Raw genomic sequence first — 21,003 nt, 5'->3', positions numbered from 1 at the left:
CATGTTTCTGTCCTCTTAGGCCTTGTAACCTTTGATGGGAGACAGACGGGTGATTGTGTTCCTGGAAGTCTTGGAGATGCCTGTGTTCTCACAGGAAAGAGAAAGCGGGCCACAGGAAAGAGAAACTTGACTTTGCCGTGTGCTTGTCTTGTGGTTAAAAAACTATGAATGGAAGCAAATCCATTAGAGAGGCTAATGCAGTGTGGTCAGGAAGGCCTCATTTCCTGCCCAAGGGAATATAAATCTGTAGTGAGGCTAGAGTGATGCTCTAAGTCATTGTGAATGATTGTGGGGGTGTTATCTAGCTGGAAGAGGGGAGCTTTTGTCTGTCACATATAGACAAGTTAGCATGTTAGTGCTGGGAAATCTCCCTGTTAGAGATCAGTCATTTTTCAAGCTTATTTTTAATGTTAATGTGTGTAATAGAAAGAACATATTAGAAGAGCTTTTGGAGTTATACTGGTCTGTGAGCGTTGATTATGATCATAGGCAGTTTTCTTTCAAGCCTTAGCTTCAGCATCTGTACCTAAAAATGCAGCACATTACTTTGAAGGGTTGTTAGGTTTGGCTTAGATAGGTAAGTACAGCAGGAAGTACAGTCATCATTCTTGCTGTTCTGTGCCAGGTACTTGTCAGAAGTGTGACTACTATACTTATCATATTCATTGCTGGCTTCCTTTATTACTTAAATCTTTTACTTACGTGTGAGTGACATGTCTGTTTTTTTAGTACTCAAAACATATTTTGAGTAGGTGAATCATGGCTGAGTTATTATTTTCAGTATATTTATAAAGAGATTTAGGGTCATAAAACTGGTGATTAGTCAAATTCAGAAATTGACAGTCAAGCCTAAAGCTTAGAGCTTTTAGGTTCCAGTCCAATTTTTTTTCTTTTATAGGAGTGGTATTGCCTGTCCTGGATGGACAGGGTTTTATTAGGTCAAGGCATTTAGCCAGAGCTCTAGTCCCATCAGTAGTGACTAAAAGAGACCCTCAGTGTCTTATCCTAGCCTCTGCTGGCCTTCTGCCTTGCTGCTGCTTCTGATGACCACTGGGAGGTTCACAAGGCACTAGCTCATCCTCCAGGATGGTCTAAGGAGCTCCAAAGGGAACCTTAAGGCCCCAGTCCTAGTTGTAAAGCCTTACTTCATATCTACAGTAGATTAATGTGTCTCTTTCCAGCCCTTAGGAAAAGGTACTCCTCAGCCATTATGGGAAGATGCAGTGAGACCTAAGGCCTGACCTGCTAGGAAACCCATTTCCAAACAATTCATTTAGGGTTAGAAATGGAAGAGGTCAAAATGCTTAACAAAGTCATTAAAAAAAATTTTTTTTTATTATACTTATGTGTGTGTAAGATAGAATGTGAGTGTATGTGTGGGTGGGGTGGGTGGGAATGCATGCACATGACCATGATGACCATGTCCTCCATGGCACATGTGAGGATGTCAGAGGATAGCTTGAGGGAGTTTGTTCTTTTCCTTTTGTCATGTGGGTTCCAGGAATCAAACATAGGTTGCCAGAATCGGCTACAAGAACCTTGATCCACTGACCCATCTTGATGGCCCATATGAATTATTTTTATTCTTAATAATTAGCTGAGCCTCTTAAGAAGACTTTATTGACTTGAAGTAGTATTTGACTTCAAAATGTTTGCATCATTCATTTTTTTTTTAATTTTTACTTATTTTTATATGTATAGGTGTTTATCCCGCATGTGTGTCCATACACCTTGTGTGTGCCCGAGGAGCTCAGAAGGCAGTGGGTCCATTGAAACTGGGGCTAGATAATTATGAGCTGCCATGTGGCTGCTGGGAATTGAACCGGTTCTTCAGTGATCTTAACCCCTGAGCCAATACTCCAGCCTGCATCCTTCATTCTTACTGCTGCTTCTAAAAAGAAGTTCTATTAGATGGCCATATTCTTGTCTATTAAGCAAGAAAAAAGAAACTATCTCTAGGGAATAAGTATTTAGCAAACAGTGTATGGAATGTAGTAGTAGTGTTTGTGTGTGTGTGTGTGTGTGTGTGTGTGTGTGTGTATGTGTGTGTGTTCAAAACAAAGAACTTACTGCTTCTCTTTCTCTCTAAGAACCAGCTATATTTGTTGATCCCTGTGCTTGACATTGGGGTTTTGAGGCTTTTAGTTAAGCTCTGAAATGTCTAGATATATTCATGCACACACATATACCTGATTCTTCATACAAAGTACTAGGAATAACATGATCTTACAGGGCTTTCTAAAAAGGGAAAAATACACACACACACACACACACACACACACACACACACACACAAAGTTTGAGGATGAAGTTTCCTTTGCCATGATACAAAGCTTCTGACTGTGTAAAATTGGTACAGTCTATTCCAGACAGACGTGATCTTAAACAGAGGCAGGGAGAACATGGAACATGTAGTAGAGTGCAGTGGGAAATAACATTGAGAAACTTGGATGTCAAGATGAGGAATATTTCTAGGCAAATGAGCCATTTTTGCTTTCAAATGGGAAGAGAGTTACCCAGTGTGTATGGGGTTGGGGGACTAGTCTGTATTAGCAGTATAAATTAAAACAAAGTACCTTTTATATGTATGTGTATGTGTACATGCCTCAGCACGTGTAGGTCAGAGGAAAACTTGCAGGAATTGCTTCTTTCCATCTACTAAATGGATCCCATTACCTGCTGACCTGTGTCACTGACCCAAATGAAATAGCCTTTGAAGAGTCTGTTTCTGATTTTTACTACTGAATTACTGTGCATGCAAGTCACGTATCCTCTCTGAATCACAATTTCCTCATTTGTTGAAAAAGTTATATACAAGATACTTCAGATTAAATGAGATAGCAAATTTGGCTAGGTGTGGTCACACATGCCTTTTAAGTCCAGCAGTTGGGAGAGTTTGAGGCCAGCCTGGTCTACATAGTGAGTTCTAGGCAAGTCAGAGTCAGGACTACATACTGAGACCCTGACTCCAAAAAAAAAAAAAAAAAAAAAGAAAGAAAGAAAGAAAGATAACAAATTTGTGAACACTTTAGAAGAGTACCTAATACCTAGGGATCTAAAGTATACCTTATTATTTGTATTAAGTGGTTAAGTGGGATTTTGTTTTATTTATATAAACAAAGAACCCATGAAGCTCTTTTTCACATGGAGGCATTAGAAATCTTGTCCCCTTTCTTAATATTTCTTAACCTGGTAATCTCTGATTTATCTTTCCATGCCATATGTGTATGTGTGTGGTGGTGGTGGTGGTGGTGGTGTAATGTGCATATAACTACAGGTGCCTGCAGAGGTCAGAATAGGACATCAGATCCCATGGAACTGGAGTTATAGGTGGTTGTGAGCTGCCTAATGTGAATGCTTGGAGAACCCTGTAAGAGCAGAACATGTTCTTAACTGCTAAGACATTTCTCCAGTCCCATATTCAGAACATATTATTATTTTATTTTTTAATTAACTTCTTTGAACTTCTCATAGCTCCTTTTGTTTTTTATTACCATTTTTTAAAAGACAGTTTAACTATGAAGCCAGGCTGGTCACCACTGTACAGTTCTCGTATCTTAGCCTTCTGGGTGCTAGGATAGTAGGTAGTACCAACTCTCTCTAATGATTCTTTAGAATATTTTTTATATTGAGGTATCAAATTTTGATATGTCAGAATAGCACAGGGGCTTATTAAAACAGTTTTTTATTTCAGTAAGTTTGTAGTGGTACCTGAGAACATTTTTTTCCAACAGTCTTTGAGGTGATGTTAAATGCTACCGGTTGAGAGAATTCCCTTTGAAAACCATTTGTTTAACATTGATAAGTTATTAATTACTTTAAGGCTAAGGCCATGTCCTTAATTCTTCATTGTTTCCTTTGTACTTAAGGTATAGTGCTGAATGTATGCTTAGTAAATGTTGTGTGACCCTTGGTGTACATTGAATGTACTGGTATTTCAGGTGGCCATTAAACAGATGAATCTTCAGCAGCAGCCGAAGAAAGAGCTGATTATTAATGAGATCCTGGTCATGAGGGAAAACAAAAACCCAAATATTGTGAACTATCTGGACAGGTATGGAGTGGGTGGGTCCTGTCAGAAGTTTCAGGCCTTTGAGACTGATGTGTTAGATGAGAAAATGAAGCCAGCACTTGGAACTGCTTCCATCTAAGTATTTTCTATGCTGAGCTCCTTGATTGCTGGAAAATCCTCCTGGGTGATGGTTAACCCCACCACCCCTAGCTTCTAACAACTGATTCTTTTACTGTGCTTTCTGATTTAGGGAAGTTTGCCTCTTCCTGCCTGATGTCTTTATTTCATTCTATATTCCAAACATTTCTTCATCCTGCTCACCCTCCTGAATAACTCTTTGTTGTCTATAAACTCTTAAAACATGATGCTCACTCCAGTCTTGGTGTTGTTTTGAAATCTGACCGCCATGGAGAAAATGGGACTCTGTTTTTCTAAACTTAACAAAAGTGCATCCATTTGTTGCCCACCCCATGCCTGTTGTTTCATTGTTAACTACTAGTAAGTTTGTGGTTAACTGAAATTGATTACCCCCCGCCTTATATAAACTTGCATTGAACTGAAAATACAGAACATTTTCGCTTACCAGCCTCTACCTCCTGACTGCTAGGATTAAGACATGCACTGCCATTTTTAACTTGTCCTATTTATTCTTCATCACCTTCAAAAGAAAACAACACCATTGGGTGGAGATGTGGCCCAGTAATAGAAGGATGCTTGGCCAGCATGTGTGAGGCTCTGAGTTTGCTTCCCAGCATCACCAGAAGAAAGTTACAAAAGAACAAAACTGAAGTCATATCTTTGTTTGAGATAAGTCTAAAAAATCTTTCAAGTTTTCCCGTCTACCAAGTAAGAGACCCATTACCAGGATGAAGAAAAGATGACAGATCTCATACCTTAAGCCAACACATGGTTTTTCCAGCATAGTTTCTTTGCAGAAGGTTAATGCAAGTCATTTAGCCTCTTTTCTTTTGTCTACAGTGAGTTGACCAGATGGATTAAGTTACCTTTTTATTTATCATGTAGTGGGTCTGAGAGATCTGTTCTCTTGAGTCAAATTCAGTTCTAACTAAGGTCAGTTTATAATGTCCCAGGCTACCAAACCACAGCCTTGGTTTATTAGAAGAAGCTGGAATCCTAGAAACTCAACATAAAAGTCATTGTCAGCCTAGTAACCTTGTGTACATTTTACAGCTTTTGAAGACCTATCACCATCCTTTCACTTAATATATATTATAATAATATACGTTTAACATACATATTATCTTACTTATGGATTTATTCAGTAAATATTGGTATCTACTGTGCTGGACCCTGGGGCTAGGCTCTTGAACTAGACTCAGTTTACCTTGTGGATCTCAGATCTAGTAGAACTCTCAAGGAGATCTTGTGGCCCTCTTTTGATGATAGTATGGCTTCCAAATCCCATCCTTTTCACATGTGTGGATACTTCCTGAATACTTTATAGCTGTGGGAATAATGCTAGTCTCTCTAATTTTAGGAGGTATCCTTTGGTATTGCAATGAAATAGGATTTTATATTTCAACATGGTGTTCTTAGTTTTAGTGTTTGGGACTTCACAGACCATGTATGTTTTGTTTTTTCCCAGGCATATCTTCAGGTGATTTAAAATTACTGATTCTGTCCTCCAATTTTTTTTTTTTTTTTGGTTTTTTGAGACAGGGTTTCTCTGTGTAGCTTTGCGCCTTTCCTGGGACTCACTTGGTAGCCCAGGCTGGCCTCGAACTCGCAGAGATCCGCCTGCCTCTGCCTCCCGAGTGCTGGGATTAAAGGCGTGCGCCACCACCGCCCGGCTGTCCTCCAAATTTTGATTTTTCCTGGAGTAAGGAACCCTAGACTCTTAATCTGCCTGAGATAGTTTCCTTTATATCCTAGTTCCTTGGTTTTGAAACCCTGCAGTGGCTTAATATATTCTAACTAGTCCTTCTTGCCCTGTACCTGTTTTCCTGCAGTTACCTTGTGGGAGATGAGCTATGGGTTGTCATGGAATACTTGGCTGGAGGCTCTTTGACAGATGTGGTGACAGAAACCTGTATGGATGAAGGCCAGATAGCAGCTGTATGCCGAGAGGTAAGGCCAAGGGTCAAACAGGAAGTGACTTCATATTATTGTCCTTGAAAGTTCACACAATAAAGAGGCTTTAGTCTGGGCTCTGTCGAAATGGGAGAAGTTAGTTCTGGCACTTATTATTCATATTGTATGGTTGTATTTTATAATTTCTGTAATCATGTTCTTTAAAGCTAACTGTTCCGACCATGATAGAAAAACTAGATGTACATACTAAAACAGTCATTTATACTTTGAATCTGTGATTATAGTTGTTCTAACACATACTATTTCTCTTCATCTCTTTTATTTGGACATACATTTGAACCATTTTTTCCTGCCTCCCTGCTTTGTGTACTGTGAAGGAAATAAAGCTGGTAAGAAGGTAATGACATGCTTCAGATAGGTAGTCAGAGAAGGTTCCACCCTTGGTTTGAATATGCATCTGAATGACATGTAGAGGTAAGCCAGCAGAATTCTAGAATAAACTGACTCCAGGCAGAAAACCTGAGATGGTGGCATATGCCTGTAATCCCAGCACTGGGGAGGTGGAGGTGAGAAGATCAGAGGTTTAAGATCATCTCTGGTTACATAGCAAGTTCCAGGCCAGCTTCGGATACAAGAGACCCTGTCTCAAGCAGACCAATAGCAATCATAACTCCAGACAAAACAAGCCGGAAAGGAAAGGCCTAAGTAGATATTCTCCTTCCTTGTTACAGTTAAATATCTAGGGGTCTATAATGCTGTAATAAGCTTTCCAGAAGGTTTCCACTGAAACATTATCTGCAGAAGATAGGCACATTTTCACATTTCCAAGTGAGAACGATGGTGATGGGAATAAACAGAAATGTTGAAGATACTACTGTTTTGCCCTTGAGATACTGAAGTTTGTTTTGTTTTGTTTTTCGGTTTTTTGAGACAGTTTCTCTGTGTAGCCCTGGTTGTCCTGGAACTTGCTCGGTAGATCCGACTGGCCTCGAACTCAGGGATTTGCCTGCCTCTGCCTCCCGAGTGCTGGGATTAAAAGCAAGTGCCATCATGCCCAGCACTGAGAGACTGAGATTTTCTAATACTCAAGAGTAGAAAAGTTAGGATATTGAAGAAAGGGTGAGATTAAAAAATTTATGGGGATGAGTGTGATTAGTGTCTGATGGTGGAAAACCTAGAGGCATATGGATGAAATTATAGAGTGCGTATTTTGCCAATGTTAATGAGAAAGAAATGCATTAGCAACATTGCAATATAGAATCTCTACAGTTAAATTAATTCCAACCTGTGATTCCTAGGAGTTCTGATTTCATTTGCTCTACTACTAATGCACTATTTTATAATCTTTTAAAAATAACTCTTCCCAGTCAGGTAGTGGTGGCACATGCCTTTAATCCCAGCACTTGGGAGGCAGAGGCAGGCAGATCTCTGTGAGTTCAAAGCCAGCCTGACCTATAAAGTAAGTTCCAGGAGAGCCAGAGCTGTTACACAGGGAAACTTTGTCTTGAAAAACCAATAAATAAATAAATAAACAAACTCTTCCCAAGAAGCCCTCCTCATCACATTCTTCCTATGAAATTTTAATACTACAGGTATGATGGATAGTTGTGTAGATGTAGCTGTCCTTGGGAGGGTCAAAAATCATTATATTATTTAACTTGTTTTCACCTCTACCCTTGAAGTGAAAGCCTGGTGACCTGAGTGCACACATAGACCTCACCCCCAGTAAAAATAAATAAATGACATCTTTGCACAAGCCCTGAGTTTGATCCCCAGAACTGTACCAACAGAAAACTTGACAAGAAAGTATAAGTGTTAAGTAAGTGGTATTGTTATTCTTAAAATATAATAGAGATCATTACCACTTTGGAAACAGCTTACTGAGATATAATTCATATGCTATATAATTCATCCCCTTGAAGTATATAATTCACCATTTTTCAGCATATTTATGAAGTGACTGTTAAAGGATATGGATTTTTTTCTTTTAAGCACTTGGGAACTTTAGAGTGTAGATAAGCTGAGTAGTGTAGTATACATTAGGCTCTGAGTTTGATCCCAAGAACTGCACCAAAGCCACGAGAAACAGGGCCAGAAATTTAAACATTATATAAATAGGTGGTATTATTATTATTCTTAAAGTCTAATAGTGATGCCTTCTTCTGACCTCCACAAGCACTAAGCATGATGCACATACATAGGTGTTGGCAAAACCCTCTCACATAAATAAAATATATAAACCTACTTTAAAATTTTTTAAGATACTGCCTTACTTTTATTTAAAAAATTCTTTTGCAAATGTGTATATGTGTGTGTACACATGCATGTATGTAGATGTGTACATGCCACGGTATACATGTGGAGGTTAGAGGATAACTCCACCTTGTAGATTCCAGGGATCTAGCTTAGGTTATAAAGCTTGGTGGCAAACTCCTTAACCCTCTGAGCCATCTCACTTCCCCAGAACCAGACATTTTCATTGTACCATTTGCCACTCACTCTGTTGGGTAAATATAAGTGTTTAAGTTTGTGTGTATGTGTTGGGGAATCATCTCAATAGGTGTTTTGTTTTGTTCCTTTTCTTCCTCTCTCTCTCTCTCTCTCTCTCTCTCTCTCTCTCTCTCTCTCTCTCTCTCTCTCTCTGTCTCTCCCTCTCTCTCTCTCTCTCTCTCTGTGTCTCTCTTCCTTTCTAAATTTTTCTCATATCCTTTACTGGTTGTAATCATTACTAAACCTTAAATTGTGCTGACAGTGTGGGTCAGTGAGAGAATATATGCCTGGTATTTTTGAGGCCATATTTTTACTTCTCAGTACTTAAAAAAAAAAAAAAAAAAAAAAAAATCTCACTGCCCGGACGCCTCCCAAACAGATCAAGCCAATCAACTGTCTCACCCATTCAGAGGGCCTGATCCAGTTGGTGACCCCTCAGCCATTGGTTCATAGTTCATGTGTTTCTATTCGTTTGGCTATTTGTCCCTGTGCTTTATCCAACCTTGGTCTCAACAATTCTCTCATATAAACCCTCCTCATTCTCGCCAATTGGACTCCAGGAGCTCCACCCGGGGCCTAGCCGTGGATCTCTGCATCCAGATCCCTCAGTAGTTGGATGGGGTTTCTAGGGTGTTTGGCCATCCCATCACCAGAGTAGGTTAGTTCCGGCTGTCTCTCGACCATTGCCAGCAGTCTGTTGTGGGGGTATCTTTGTGGATTTCTGTGGGCCTCTCTAGCACTTTGTTTCTTCCTATTCTCATGTGGTCTTCATTTACCATGGTCTCCTATCCCTTGTTCTCCCTCTCTGTTGTTGATCCAGCTGGGATCTCCCGCTCCCTCAAGCTCTCTTTCCCTCCACCCTCGCCCTTCATTACCCCCACTCATGTCCAGGCTGTTCATGTAGATCTCTTCCATTTCTCTGTCACTGGGCGATCCCCGTGTCCTTCCTGGGGTCCTGCCTTCCAGGTAGCCTCCGTGGTGATGTGAGCAGCAGTCCAGCCATCCTTGTTCCACATCTAGTATCCTCCTATGAGTGAGCACACACCATGTTTGTCTTTCTGAGTCTGGGTTACCTCACTCAGGATTTTTTTCTAGATCCATCCATTTGTCTGCAAACTTCATGATGTCATTGTTTTTCTCTGCTGAGTAGTATTCCATTGTGTATATGTACCACATTTTGTTTATCCATTCTTCAGTTGAAGGGCATCTAGGTTGTTTCCAGGTTCTGGCTATTACAAACAATGCTGATATGAACATAGCTGAACAAGTGCTCTTGTGGTGTGATTGAGCATTCCTTGGGTATATGCCTAAGAGTGGTATAGCTGGATCTTGGGGGAGATGGATTCCCAATTTTCTAAGAAAGCACCATATTGATTTCCAAAGTGGTTGTACAAGCTTACATTCCCACCAGCAGTGGAGGAGAGTTCTCCTAGCTCCACATCCTCTCCAGCATAAGGTGTCTTCAGTGTTTTTGATCTTAGCCATTCTGACAGGCGTAAGGTGGTATCTCAGAGTCGTTTTGATTTGCATTTCCCTGATGATTAGGGATGTTGAGCAATTTCTTAAATGTCTTTCAGCCATTTGAGTTTCCTCTGTTGAGAATTCTCTGTTTAGTTCTATAGCCCATTTCTTAATTGGACTGTTGGGCATTTTGATGTCTAATTTCTTGAGTTCCTTATGTATTCTGGATATCAGTTCTCTGTCAGATGTGGGGTTGGTGAAGATCTTTTCCCATTCTCTAGGCTGTTGCTTTGCCTTGACCGTATCCTTTGCTCTACAAAAGCTTCTCAGTTTCAAGAGGTCCCATTGATTGATAGTTTTTCTCAGTGTCTGTGCTACTGGTGTTATATTTAGGAAGTGATCTCCTATGCCAATGTGCTCAAGACTACTTCCTACTTTCTCTTCTAGCAGGTTCAGAGTAGCTGGATCTATGTTGAGGTCCTTGGGTCCTGTGCTCATTGCATGAGTTGGCTCTTTGAAATCTGGGGCCTATGCGGGATTGCTTGGCTTGGCCTGGGAGGAGGGGACTGGGCCTGCCTGGACTAGGCTTGCCCGGTTGATCTCAGTGGGGGGGGGGGGGCTTTGCCCTGGGGGAGGTGGGAATGGGGGGGGCAGAGGGGGGAAAACGGGGGAGTCTGTGGCTGATATGTGGAACTGAATTGTATTGCAAAATAAAAATTAAAAAAAATGTATGCACATATTGAAATGGAGAGCTGGGTTTGAACCCAGATCAACTGAACTCCAATTTGAGGCCATTTCCATTGTAATCAAAACTTTGCATACATTTGCAAGAAATAATACAGAAAGCAGATTTTTTCCCCCTGAGGTAAATGCAGAGTCTGAATTAAAATCACATTGCGTGAATTTAAAAAAAAAATCTGTCTTTGTAAATATCAATCTCTGTATAGAACTTAAAATAAATTCAGGTGCCCACTGAACATTTGTCTTCATGTTTCATAGAGATGTCAAATTCAATGTGTCCCAAATAGTACAGACTTCCTTTCCCAAAATAAGACCATCTGCAAACATCAATTCCATGTATCTCCTTTCCTAGACATGGAAATATATTGATAGAATATTTTTGATTAAAGGAAAATTATAAGATGAAAGCAGCATGCAGTTTTAAATTAAAATTTAAATTGTGTGTGTGTTTGGGGTGGAGGGTTAGGTGCACATGTATGTAGATGTCCAAGGAGGCCAAAGGCATAGGATCCCCTCAGGTTGGAGTGACGGACAGTTGTTAGCTGCCCAGTGTGGACACTGAGCCATCTCTACAGCCTCCTACACCCCACCCTGCCCCATGGAGTTTTAAAAGAATGCTTAGTTAGGAGACAGAAGATTTGGTTGTATAGCTGGCTCTGCCTCTTTATGTGGGGCCTTACTTCCTTTATCTTAAAATGAGGAGGTTAGATTATTGTTAGACTTCTAATTATATGTTTCTTTCTTTATTCTGCGCTCACTACTTCAATAGTGTCTTCAAGCTTTGGAGTTCCTACATTCAAACCAAGTCATTCACAGAGACATCAAGAGTGACAACATTCTGCTGGGAATGGATGGCTCCGTCAAGTTAAGTAAGTAGGAGTCTTAGGAATGGTAACACTTCTCTACATGCGGGGCTGTGTCTCTGGTGGGATGGTAATTAAATAATAGTAATTATAGCATTCACCAAAGAGCCTTTGTTATTTCATAAGATATTATGGGATATTTATTTTCCTCTGTATTATCTTACAGTATTTTTTCACTATTTCTCAATTCCTTTATACATTGAAACACTTCCCCCCTGAATGCCTACTTCTGTGGTTCTCTCATAGACTCTGAGGGTACATTTTATCAGTCTTCAAGGAATTTTCAGTCTCATATGAGAGACTTGTCATGAATTAGAAAAAAAGTTTTATGTAACTTCACTCATTCAGTTATTTATTCAGTAACCAATTGCTGAATATCTATTATATGCCAATCCTCTTAGAGATACAAAGAAGACAGTCTTTGCTATCAGGGTACTACCAATTTAAATAAATGTGTACTTTCAGTATAATGTGAAAGAAATACATTTTGTACAAAGGTGTGAAACCAGTTACGTAGACAAACTGTGTCATAAGTGGGTAGACAGTCTATGAGAGAGGATTTTGTTAGCATGTAGAGTAAGGAGCTGATAAAATTAGGGCCATATTTCAGTGTTGGGGGTTGGGGTTTAATTCAGCGACTTATGTCCAGAAGATAACAAAAGGAGTTAATTACAAGATTCTGAGGTGTGGAAATGTTTTTTTTTTATGTATAAAGGGCCAAGCAATTAAGGCCAAAATGACCTACTGGACTTTAACGCCTTGACCAATTGGTTTGAGGAGAAGGCTGAGGCTAGCGATGTTCTGTATATTCCTCCTACTTCTCTTCATGGTTGAATGAGGAGTAGACTGGTAGCAGTTAAGTGATTCCTGCTTTGGTGAGACAGATTGCAGAGAGCAAAACTTGATGGCCATGTGTGGGTACACAGCACTTACTGATGGACTATCCTAAGTGTGTCTTTCCTCTCCCCGTTTCTAGCTGACTTTGGATTCTGTGCACAGATAACTCCAGAGCAGAGCAAAAGGAGCACCATGGTCGGAACTCCATATTGGATGGCACCTGAAGTTGTAACACGGAAGGCCTATGGACCCAAGGTTGACATCTGGTCCCTGGGTATCATGGCAATTGAAATGATTGAGGGGGAGCCCCCATACCTCAATGAAAACCCCTTGAGAGTAAGTGTTCCCATCTTCTTTCAAATTATTTGGGCTGTTGTCTCTAATCCCAGGAAACTGGATTCAGGCTCTTTCTCTGTATACCTGGGCATAGTGACACATTCTTATAATCCTAGACTCACAAGACTGAGATAAGAAGATTGCCAGTTTGAGGCCAACTTGTCTCAAAAAACAAAACCAAGGGATCTGGTGAGATGACTTAGTGAGTTAAGGCTCCTACTACCAAGCCGGATGACTTGAATTTAATCCCTGGGACCTACATGGTAAAAAGAGAGAACGAATTATTACAATTTGTCCTCTGATCCCCACACATATACTGTGTGGTCCACATGTGCTCACATACACGTGTACACACACTAAATAAATAAAAGCAATACACACATAAACCCAATGACTAGATACTGTTGAATTTAAAATAAATGAATATAAAATATAACAGGGTCAGGGGATATAGCTTATTTTTAGAGCTCATTCCTAGCATTGTGGGGTTGAGGGGAGGAAGGAAGGGCTGAGTTCCTATTATATACAAGATATTGTTCTGATAATAATACCAAATATTATATAGTAACAGATGGTAACTGCTGTTGAAAAAAATGTAGAATAAGAACGATTGAAAAAGTAATGAGGAAGGTTTTATTTAAAGGGATGTTTTCTCTTGCTAGTTATTTTAGCAGAAACATGAAGATTTAGTCTTAGGCAAGAGTTTCCAAGTATCAAGAATTTGATTTGATTTTTGTTTGTTGAGCCCCAAGGAAAATCAAGGAAGCTATTATATCCCTGAAAGGAGTGAGGAGAAAGTAGACTGGTAGTCAAGAGTCAAGGATAAGAGAGGACCTGCTGCTAAGACTTGTGGGCCAGTGTGAGAGCTTGGCTTTTATTTTGCAGCACTGGAAAGGATTTTCAACTAGGTAATAGTAGTAGGATACAGTTTGTGCCTGAAATGAATCATGTTGGCTCCTTCTTCAGGAAATACAGTGAGGGACTGACATAATAGTTCAGACAAGAGTGGGAGCTTGGATGACACTGGTAGGAATGCAGGTGAGAAGCAGACTTGGAAGGTATCTTGACAAGATGAATTGGAATCAACAGTCACTATAGCCTGAATTGCTGAGAAATTCAAGTGACCTTTGCATTGGTTACTTTTCTGTTGCAGTGATTAAAGTGCTGTGACCAAGGCAACTTATAGAAGAAAAGAGTTAGTTTGTGCTTATGGTTCCAGGGGTAAGAGTTCACGATGGGAGGGAAGGGGCAGGATGACAGCAGGAACAGGATGCTGAGAGCTTCCATTTAGAACCACCCATGAACCAGACACAACAAACTGCAAGGAGGGCAAGACCTGAAGCCCCGCCTCTAGTGACGTGTTCCTCCAGCAGGGCCTTACTGGCAAGTTAGCAGAGTGATAGGGACAAACACTTAATTTGAATAAACCTGTAGAACAGAAAAGGAGGAAACTGAGATGGCATTTATAAATATTTTCCTCTTATATGAGTTTTGTTATGAAGAGTCACAGAGAAATGGAACAATATCTTGAGGTAGAGTTGAGAAGAGGTAGGCTAAAAGTTGTGTATTTGCTAATGGAAATGAATTAGTGGGGAAAAGAAAATGACCATTTGCAAGAGAGAAATGGCAACTGTAAGAATGATGTCCTTAACTAGATAAGAGAAGCTAGCTAGAGTAAAGGATTAGAGCATGGATGTGTTTCTGTTTTGTAATGGGAGAGGGAAGCAGAGTATACAACAAAGATGCAAGGAAGTGGTGATTTTGATGGCTTTTATTTTCTCATTTCATCCATCCTCCTATCTAGTGCAGGAATTCCCCTATAAGGGATATTCACTCTTAACCTCATGCTCATATCACTCTTGGATAGCTCCAGTTCCTGGAAAGTGCTTCATTATTTCAAAATGAAACTGTCTTTAGTTTCTACCCTTTGGTCCCAGCTTTGCCCTCTGACTCCATATGTAACACATCCTCCTCTGCCTGGGATATGAAGGTGATCAGTGTGGTATGATGGAAATAAGACTGGGATTAGAATGAGTACAGGTGAACACTGAGTGCAACAGGTGTATAGTCTTATGTGTGAAAGGGGACAGTCATTTGCCCTGCCTCTTACTCAGAGTTACTGTGGTCATTAAAAATGAGACAGTGCAGCTGAGTGTGGTGGCACATGTCTTTAATCCCAGCACTTAGGAGGCAGAGGCAGGCGGATCTCTGTGAGTTTGAGGCCAGCCTTGTCTAGAGACTGAGTTCCAGGTCAGCCACAGCTACACAGAGAAACCTTGTCTCAAAAAATGAGAGTGAGAGAGAGAACGAACCTTGTAATCAAAGAGCTTGGTGCTTATAAAAACATATGTTTTTCTTATTTTTCAAGAGTTGCTTCATGTTGGGGCAGGGAAGCAGCAGAAAAGCAGTTGATGCTTTTTTATAGTCTTCTTGGGTGACTGAGTTCAGTGAAGGTGTCAGCAGCAATTTCTGCCAGCAACTAAAGAGATGTTTAACTTACCATGCTCAGTAAATAATAAACCCTTTATATCTGTAATCAAGAAAAAGAATAAACCCTTAGATTATAACACCTCAGAAGTGTACAAAGTACTTTGTAAATGTACTCTTTATTTTTGTGGATATATGAAACATTGTTTTGTTTTTTGGGGTTTGTTTTGGTTTGTTTGTTTGTTTTTGGTGTTTTTCAAGACAGGGTTTCTCTATGTAGTCCTGGCTGTCCTGGAACTCACTCTGTAGACCAGGCTGGCCTGAACTCACAGAGATCTGCCTGGCTCTGCCTCCCGAGTGCTGGGATTAAAGGTGTGCGCCACCATCGCCCAGCGAAACACTGTTTTATTAGCAAAGAAGTTGTATATTAGGTGCATATACATGGTCACATGGCCTTGAAATGTTAAACTTGATCCTTGGGTTAGTATATTCTCTGCAGAACATCCCAGCTGCCTCATTGTGTCCTAGAGCATACCACAGCTGGCTGTACTTTTTTAGACGATAAGTCTTGAGACCAAGAGAGAGAGCCTCAGTGAAAGCAACACGATTCTTCATTTGTATTGCCAGGCCTTGTACCTCATTGCCACCAATGGGACCCCAGAGCTTCAGAACCCAGAGAAGCTGTCGGCTATTTTCCGGGACTTTTTGAACCGCTGTCTTGAGATGGATGTGGAGAAGAGAGGTTCAGCTAAAGAGCTACTGCAGGTAACTGTCCTTCTGCAGGGAGCCGCCTAATTGAAAGAAGCACTAGCTAAGCCTTTGTACCTTATTTTTGTCTTTGAGGTTGCTTACCAAAGACTTCTCTCCTACTGTCGCACTTTGTATTTCTAACTCCCTGACCGTCACTCCTGGGCCTTTGCTTAAGGTTATCCCTTAGTTTCTTCCTCAGTCTATTTAAACCTTACACATTTTCCTAGGCTCCACTCAAAGTCTACTTTCTGAGCTTCTCTTGAAGTGTTTTCTGTCTTTCAGACGTCTTTTATTTTGCCTAAATTAGCCTATTAAATTTGGGTCTTGAGAAGTAGCTCTCTGAGAAGTTTAATTTTGTACAAGTTACATTTTACAGGGATACATGTAAACAATACAAAGAAACAGCGATCTGGGGCAGTGGTTCTCAACCTTCCTAATGCTTCGATTCTTTAATACAGTTCCTCATGTTGTGGTGACCCCCCAACCATAAAATTATTTCATTACTACTTCATAACTGTAATTTTGTACTGTTATGAATCATAATGTAGATATCTGATATGGGACCCCCGATTGAGAACCGCTGGTCTGGGGGATAGTGCAGTTTTGGAGTCTTCACAGTCTCATTACTGCAAACTTCAGATGGTGGCAGCAATACTCTGTTTGCTTGGAGTGAGACTCTAGAAGGGTGTAGTGAAACCCAGAGTTGGATTTACCAAGTCTTTTATAAAAAGTGCTTTATCCTGCAGTCACAACTTAGTTTATATGGTTTCAAAAACTACTGTTAACAAGTGATATCATTTATAGTTAGCATTTATTTTAATACAATTTCTTATTTCTTGTCATTTTACTGAACTGCAAACTGTTAATTTATTAGGAAGTATCACATTCAGCTTTATGGAGGTGACAGTATATATCTGCAGATTAATCAGTTACTGTGTGTCACTAGGCCAGAGCATGACTGAGCAGAATAGACAAAACGGGACCTTAGCACACCGCCCTGTATTAGTTACGTATGAACCTCTCTGGCTTGACCACTCTACTGTAAACTCTTTTATTATTCTCTGGATTTCTTCTTATGTGGGCATCTGACTGAGAATTAGTGCTCAGAAAATATTTATAGAGTTGAATAGAGATGTTTACTTACCTACATTTTTAACATCTGTTTGTAATTGAGGCTACTGTTCAGAGCACTGGTCTATTAGGTATGGGATCTGGGTTCTGCCAAGTATAAGCCATTATTTTTAGGATCCTTTGGGATGAAAAGGCTCCTTAAACACAGGTACAATGTAGAATCCTTTTTGCCTTTCATGTGATTTGTGTGCTGGAAACCATAGGCATTGGGAAATGTACCAATACTGTGCTAAGTCTGTTGTTATTGAAAACATTCTTAATTAGGTACCAAAGTGTAGCTATTAAAAGTGCCCTCTGGAGTTTTCTTCCTGATACAGCAGTGTTACTAAATAATAAGTGCATTATAGTGACTGTCCCATTCTGTCTGTACTCAGCAGTAAGACATACCTGTTTTTCACAGCAACCTTGTGAATTACAGGATTGGTTATTACCATTTTTGCAGGTGAGGAAATTTACTAGTATGATTATACCGTAGACAAATAGAGGATGTAGGGTTTCAGCATGTCTGTTTGCCTCCCAAGTGTACATGCTCTTGATCACTGCTTCTATAGATTCAAAACATGTCAGAGCTGGAAGGTTTATAGGGCTTACTTAGTTTACTTTGTTGAGAGAATTAAATGGAGGCTTCTTAGTTGAGTATTGGATGATACTGCTTTCTTACTGCAGAAGAGTCAGAAAAATAGGCCCTCAACCCTAGCTCTTTAACTTGTCATTGTTATCTGGTAAATATTCAAAACCTAGACTTTTCAGAATCTTAAATCACCAAGGTTCACATCTGTTTCTCCTGTGAGAATACACATATGGACAGAAATATATAGGATGAGACAGAAATGTAGAATCCCAATATGGGATTCATAGCTTCAAGCTTTAGCCAAGATCATTCATAGTTCTCAGTTCCTCTGTATATCCTGTATTTATCCCAATAAGAGTTGAATCAACTTTCAGCCAAGAAGATATATGTATATGCCTCTATGTATGTGTCTGTACATATATATAATAATACTAATTAAAGTTATTATAAGCATGGTAGAAGAACCAGATATGTTAGATAATTGTAAATATCACATTTGCTCAGAAAAAGAAATGTAGCTCTGATATTTATTATCAAATGGAAGAAACAGTCTATATCCTCAAGACAATTGTAAAAAACAAAACAAAAAAACAGAAACAACCCGCCATTTTAGGTAAGAGACTCTGTGTTACATAAAGAATTGTTTTCGATAACATTTTCATATGGTATTTTCTCTTAAATGATTTATTTAGTATTTTTTGGTATTTTTTTAGTTGAAAGCATGGCTCAAAGTCTATTTTAGTAAAAGTAATTTTGGAAAGGACCAGACTACTGAAATCCTTACTGGAACACTTAGCCTTGCTGGAGTCAAGGATTTAACAAGAGATTCTCAGCTAGGTATGGTGTATGCTTATAGTCCTGGCTAATAGGCTGAGGCTGTAGTTTTAAAACTAAACCTCAGTGTCTTCTCCAGAAATAATAGTTACCAATAGTTTAATTTTACCTAGGAAAAAACAAAATCATGCAAAATGAACTCTTTTTGCCTTACTTCTCTCACTCAGAATCTCTATGGATAAGAGCTGGGCCTGGAGGTTTACACCTTTAATCCTAGCAGAGGGAAGCAGATCTCTGTGAGTTTGAGGCCAACGTGGTCTATAGAGCGCATTCCAGGACAGCCAGAGCTGTTACACAGAGAAACCCTATCTCAAAAAAAAAAAAAAAAAAAAAGGGGGTCTATGGATTCATCCTGCTTTTAGTGTGTCAGTTACTGTGTTACTATTCTGTATAATGTCATATGAACATAAAACTATTAACTCTTCCTTTGGATTTTTTCTAAGTATTGACTATTGTAAGTAAAACTTGTGTACTTAGTGTGATAGCTTACTGGGTATGAGTACCTGCTGCCAGCTCTGACAGCCTGAGGTCATTTACCCTCTACTGTAATAGTGAAGAGAACTGATCTGGTAAGTTGTCTTGTCTCTCTCTCTCTCTCTCTCACACACACACACACACACACACACACACACACACACACACACACACATATCATGGCATGCATGCATACACACACACACACACACACACATCATGGCATGCATGCACACACACACACACACATCATGGCATGCATGCACACACACACACACACACACACATCATGGCATGCATGCATACACACACACACACACACACACACACACACACACACACACACACAGTACATTTTTTCCTTCAGTTTGAGGATGATCTGACATGATGCCCTTATTGTCTTAAAATGGTTGCTAAGTAAGAATGGTAAATAATCGTATTCTTTTTGCTTTTTCTCCTTCCAGCATCAGTTCCTGAAGATTGCCAAGCCCCTCTCCAGCCTCACGCCACTGATTGCGGCAGCAAAGGAGGCAACCAAGAACAGTCACTGAAACCACGCTCACCCCAGCATCATCGTGCCAAGCCTTCTAGGAAAGAAACACTTGTTTCGGGAACTCCCACCCCTCATGTCCTCCTCTCCTGGCCTTGCTTCTCCCATTTCCTGATCTAGTGCTCTCAAGACTTCGATCCTTGGAAACCATGTGTCAAGCACTGACGAGAACTGCAGACTGGATGACCTATCCAGCACTGGCTGTTTCTAAATAGGAACCCCTTCCAGTTCGTGGGCATGGGGAGGTGACTTACGAGCAAGGGTTACCTGAATAAACCTGTTTCTACGAAACAGAGATCTCAACCATCCCCTTCCTTACCCCTCACAAGCAATTCTTGACTACATAAATTTATGGTTTGATAGCATTATCAATTTGCAATCAGTTGAAATTTCTTTAGTGCTTTCTTTCTGTGACCAAATTGCCCAAACACTTCATTGTATCTGAAAACCGTAACAGCTTTGGAATGCCATGGGGCCTGATAATCTGCCAGGGACATGAAGTGGCTCTGTTTCCTGAACCAGACCTTGGTGCAGCTGATCCTGACATGGGAGAACTGCCATGTTTTTCTCTGTGTGCTTCTAGCAGCTGTTTGGGAGAACCATGATCCAGTAGTGTTCCCTGTGCTATTTCTAGTGAAATGGTCTTAGCTATGTAGCAGCTTTTGATTCCCTGCATCCCCTAGGCTGCTGCCTGCATTCTGTTATAAATCTTATTTATAGCATTGAGAGATTCCTAGAGCACATGCTGAGGAAGAGCAGAGTGAGAAGTGAGAGGGCAAGTGCAGCTACTTTTAGCATGTGGCTGGGCTTCAGCACCTGTCCAGCTATACTATGTGGTATTTCAAGATCTCAGCCTCTGTTTCTACCTGGGATAAGGAGCTGAAAGATGAACTCAGATCTTCCGGTAGCTTAACTATTTCAGTCAAAAGAAAAGGTCTCCAAATCTGAGATGATGTGCTACTAGTGACAAGGGGACCCTCTTTTTAAATGCATGACCAAGCTCTCTGCAAATGGACATGCTTTCTCTGGGTGTTGGGGATATTTGCTACCTCCTGCTTTCTTTGTGGTTTTGGTTCTCCCACTGTGGTAGGATGCTTGGCCAGCATTGTGGCTTGTCATGTCAGCCCCACTGACTACTTTGTCATGCTCAGAGGTACTATTGCCTCAGCAGCACAAGTTTCTATTTCCTTCAATAAAAGGAAATGAAAATATGCTACATGGAGTGTGTCTTTTTTCTCCCTTCTTTTCTGTTTTTCCCCCCTTTCTCATGAAATTATGATTCCTCATGAGCCATTTGAAAGTAAATTGCAGATAGGATACCCCTTTACCATTATAGACTTCCATTTGCTGTCTTTTCTTTGTAAAAAACATTTTTAGTTTAAATATATATCAAAGCACTTGGCAAAAACCAAACAACAACAAAATGTGCATCGTTTAAAGAATTACTGTAAACACACATGTATTCAGTGCCCAT

At 40.1% G+C, this 21,003-nt stretch overlaps 1 protein-coding gene across 3 annotated transcripts in view; it reads left to right on the top strand.

Annotated features, from left to right (window-relative positions):
- Pak1 (p21 (RAC1) activated kinase 1) overlaps positions 1-20,745 on the top strand; it is a 120,107-nt gene extending 99,362 nt beyond the window's left edge. For all 3 annotated transcript variants that reach the window (XM_059270947.1, XM_059270939.1, XM_059270956.1), the window contains exons 10-15: positions 3,942-4,054; positions 5,983-6,100; positions 11,526-11,625; positions 12,596-12,792; positions 15,847-15,984; positions 19,444-20,745. In XM_059270947.1, the coding sequence (XP_059126930.1) occupies positions 3,942-4,054; positions 5,983-6,100; positions 11,526-11,625; positions 12,596-12,792; positions 15,847-15,984; positions 19,444-19,530 (753 nt within the window). In that variant the 3' untranslated portion in view covers positions 19,531-20,745. The remainder of the gene's footprint in view (positions 1-3,941; positions 4,055-5,982; positions 6,101-11,525; positions 11,626-12,595; positions 12,793-15,846; positions 15,985-19,443) is intronic.
- The last annotated feature ends 258 nt before the right edge of the window (positions 20,746-21,003 follow it).

Source organism: Peromyscus eremicus, chromosome 1 (assembly GCF_949786415.1).
Source record: "Peromyscus eremicus chromosome 1, PerEre_H2_v1, whole genome shotgun sequence".
NCBI classification, from domain to species: Eukaryota; Metazoa; Chordata; class Mammalia; order Rodentia; family Cricetidae; genus Peromyscus; species Peromyscus eremicus.
Note: the sequence above shows the minus strand (reverse complement) of the source record. Positions and strands in the feature narration are given on the sequence as shown.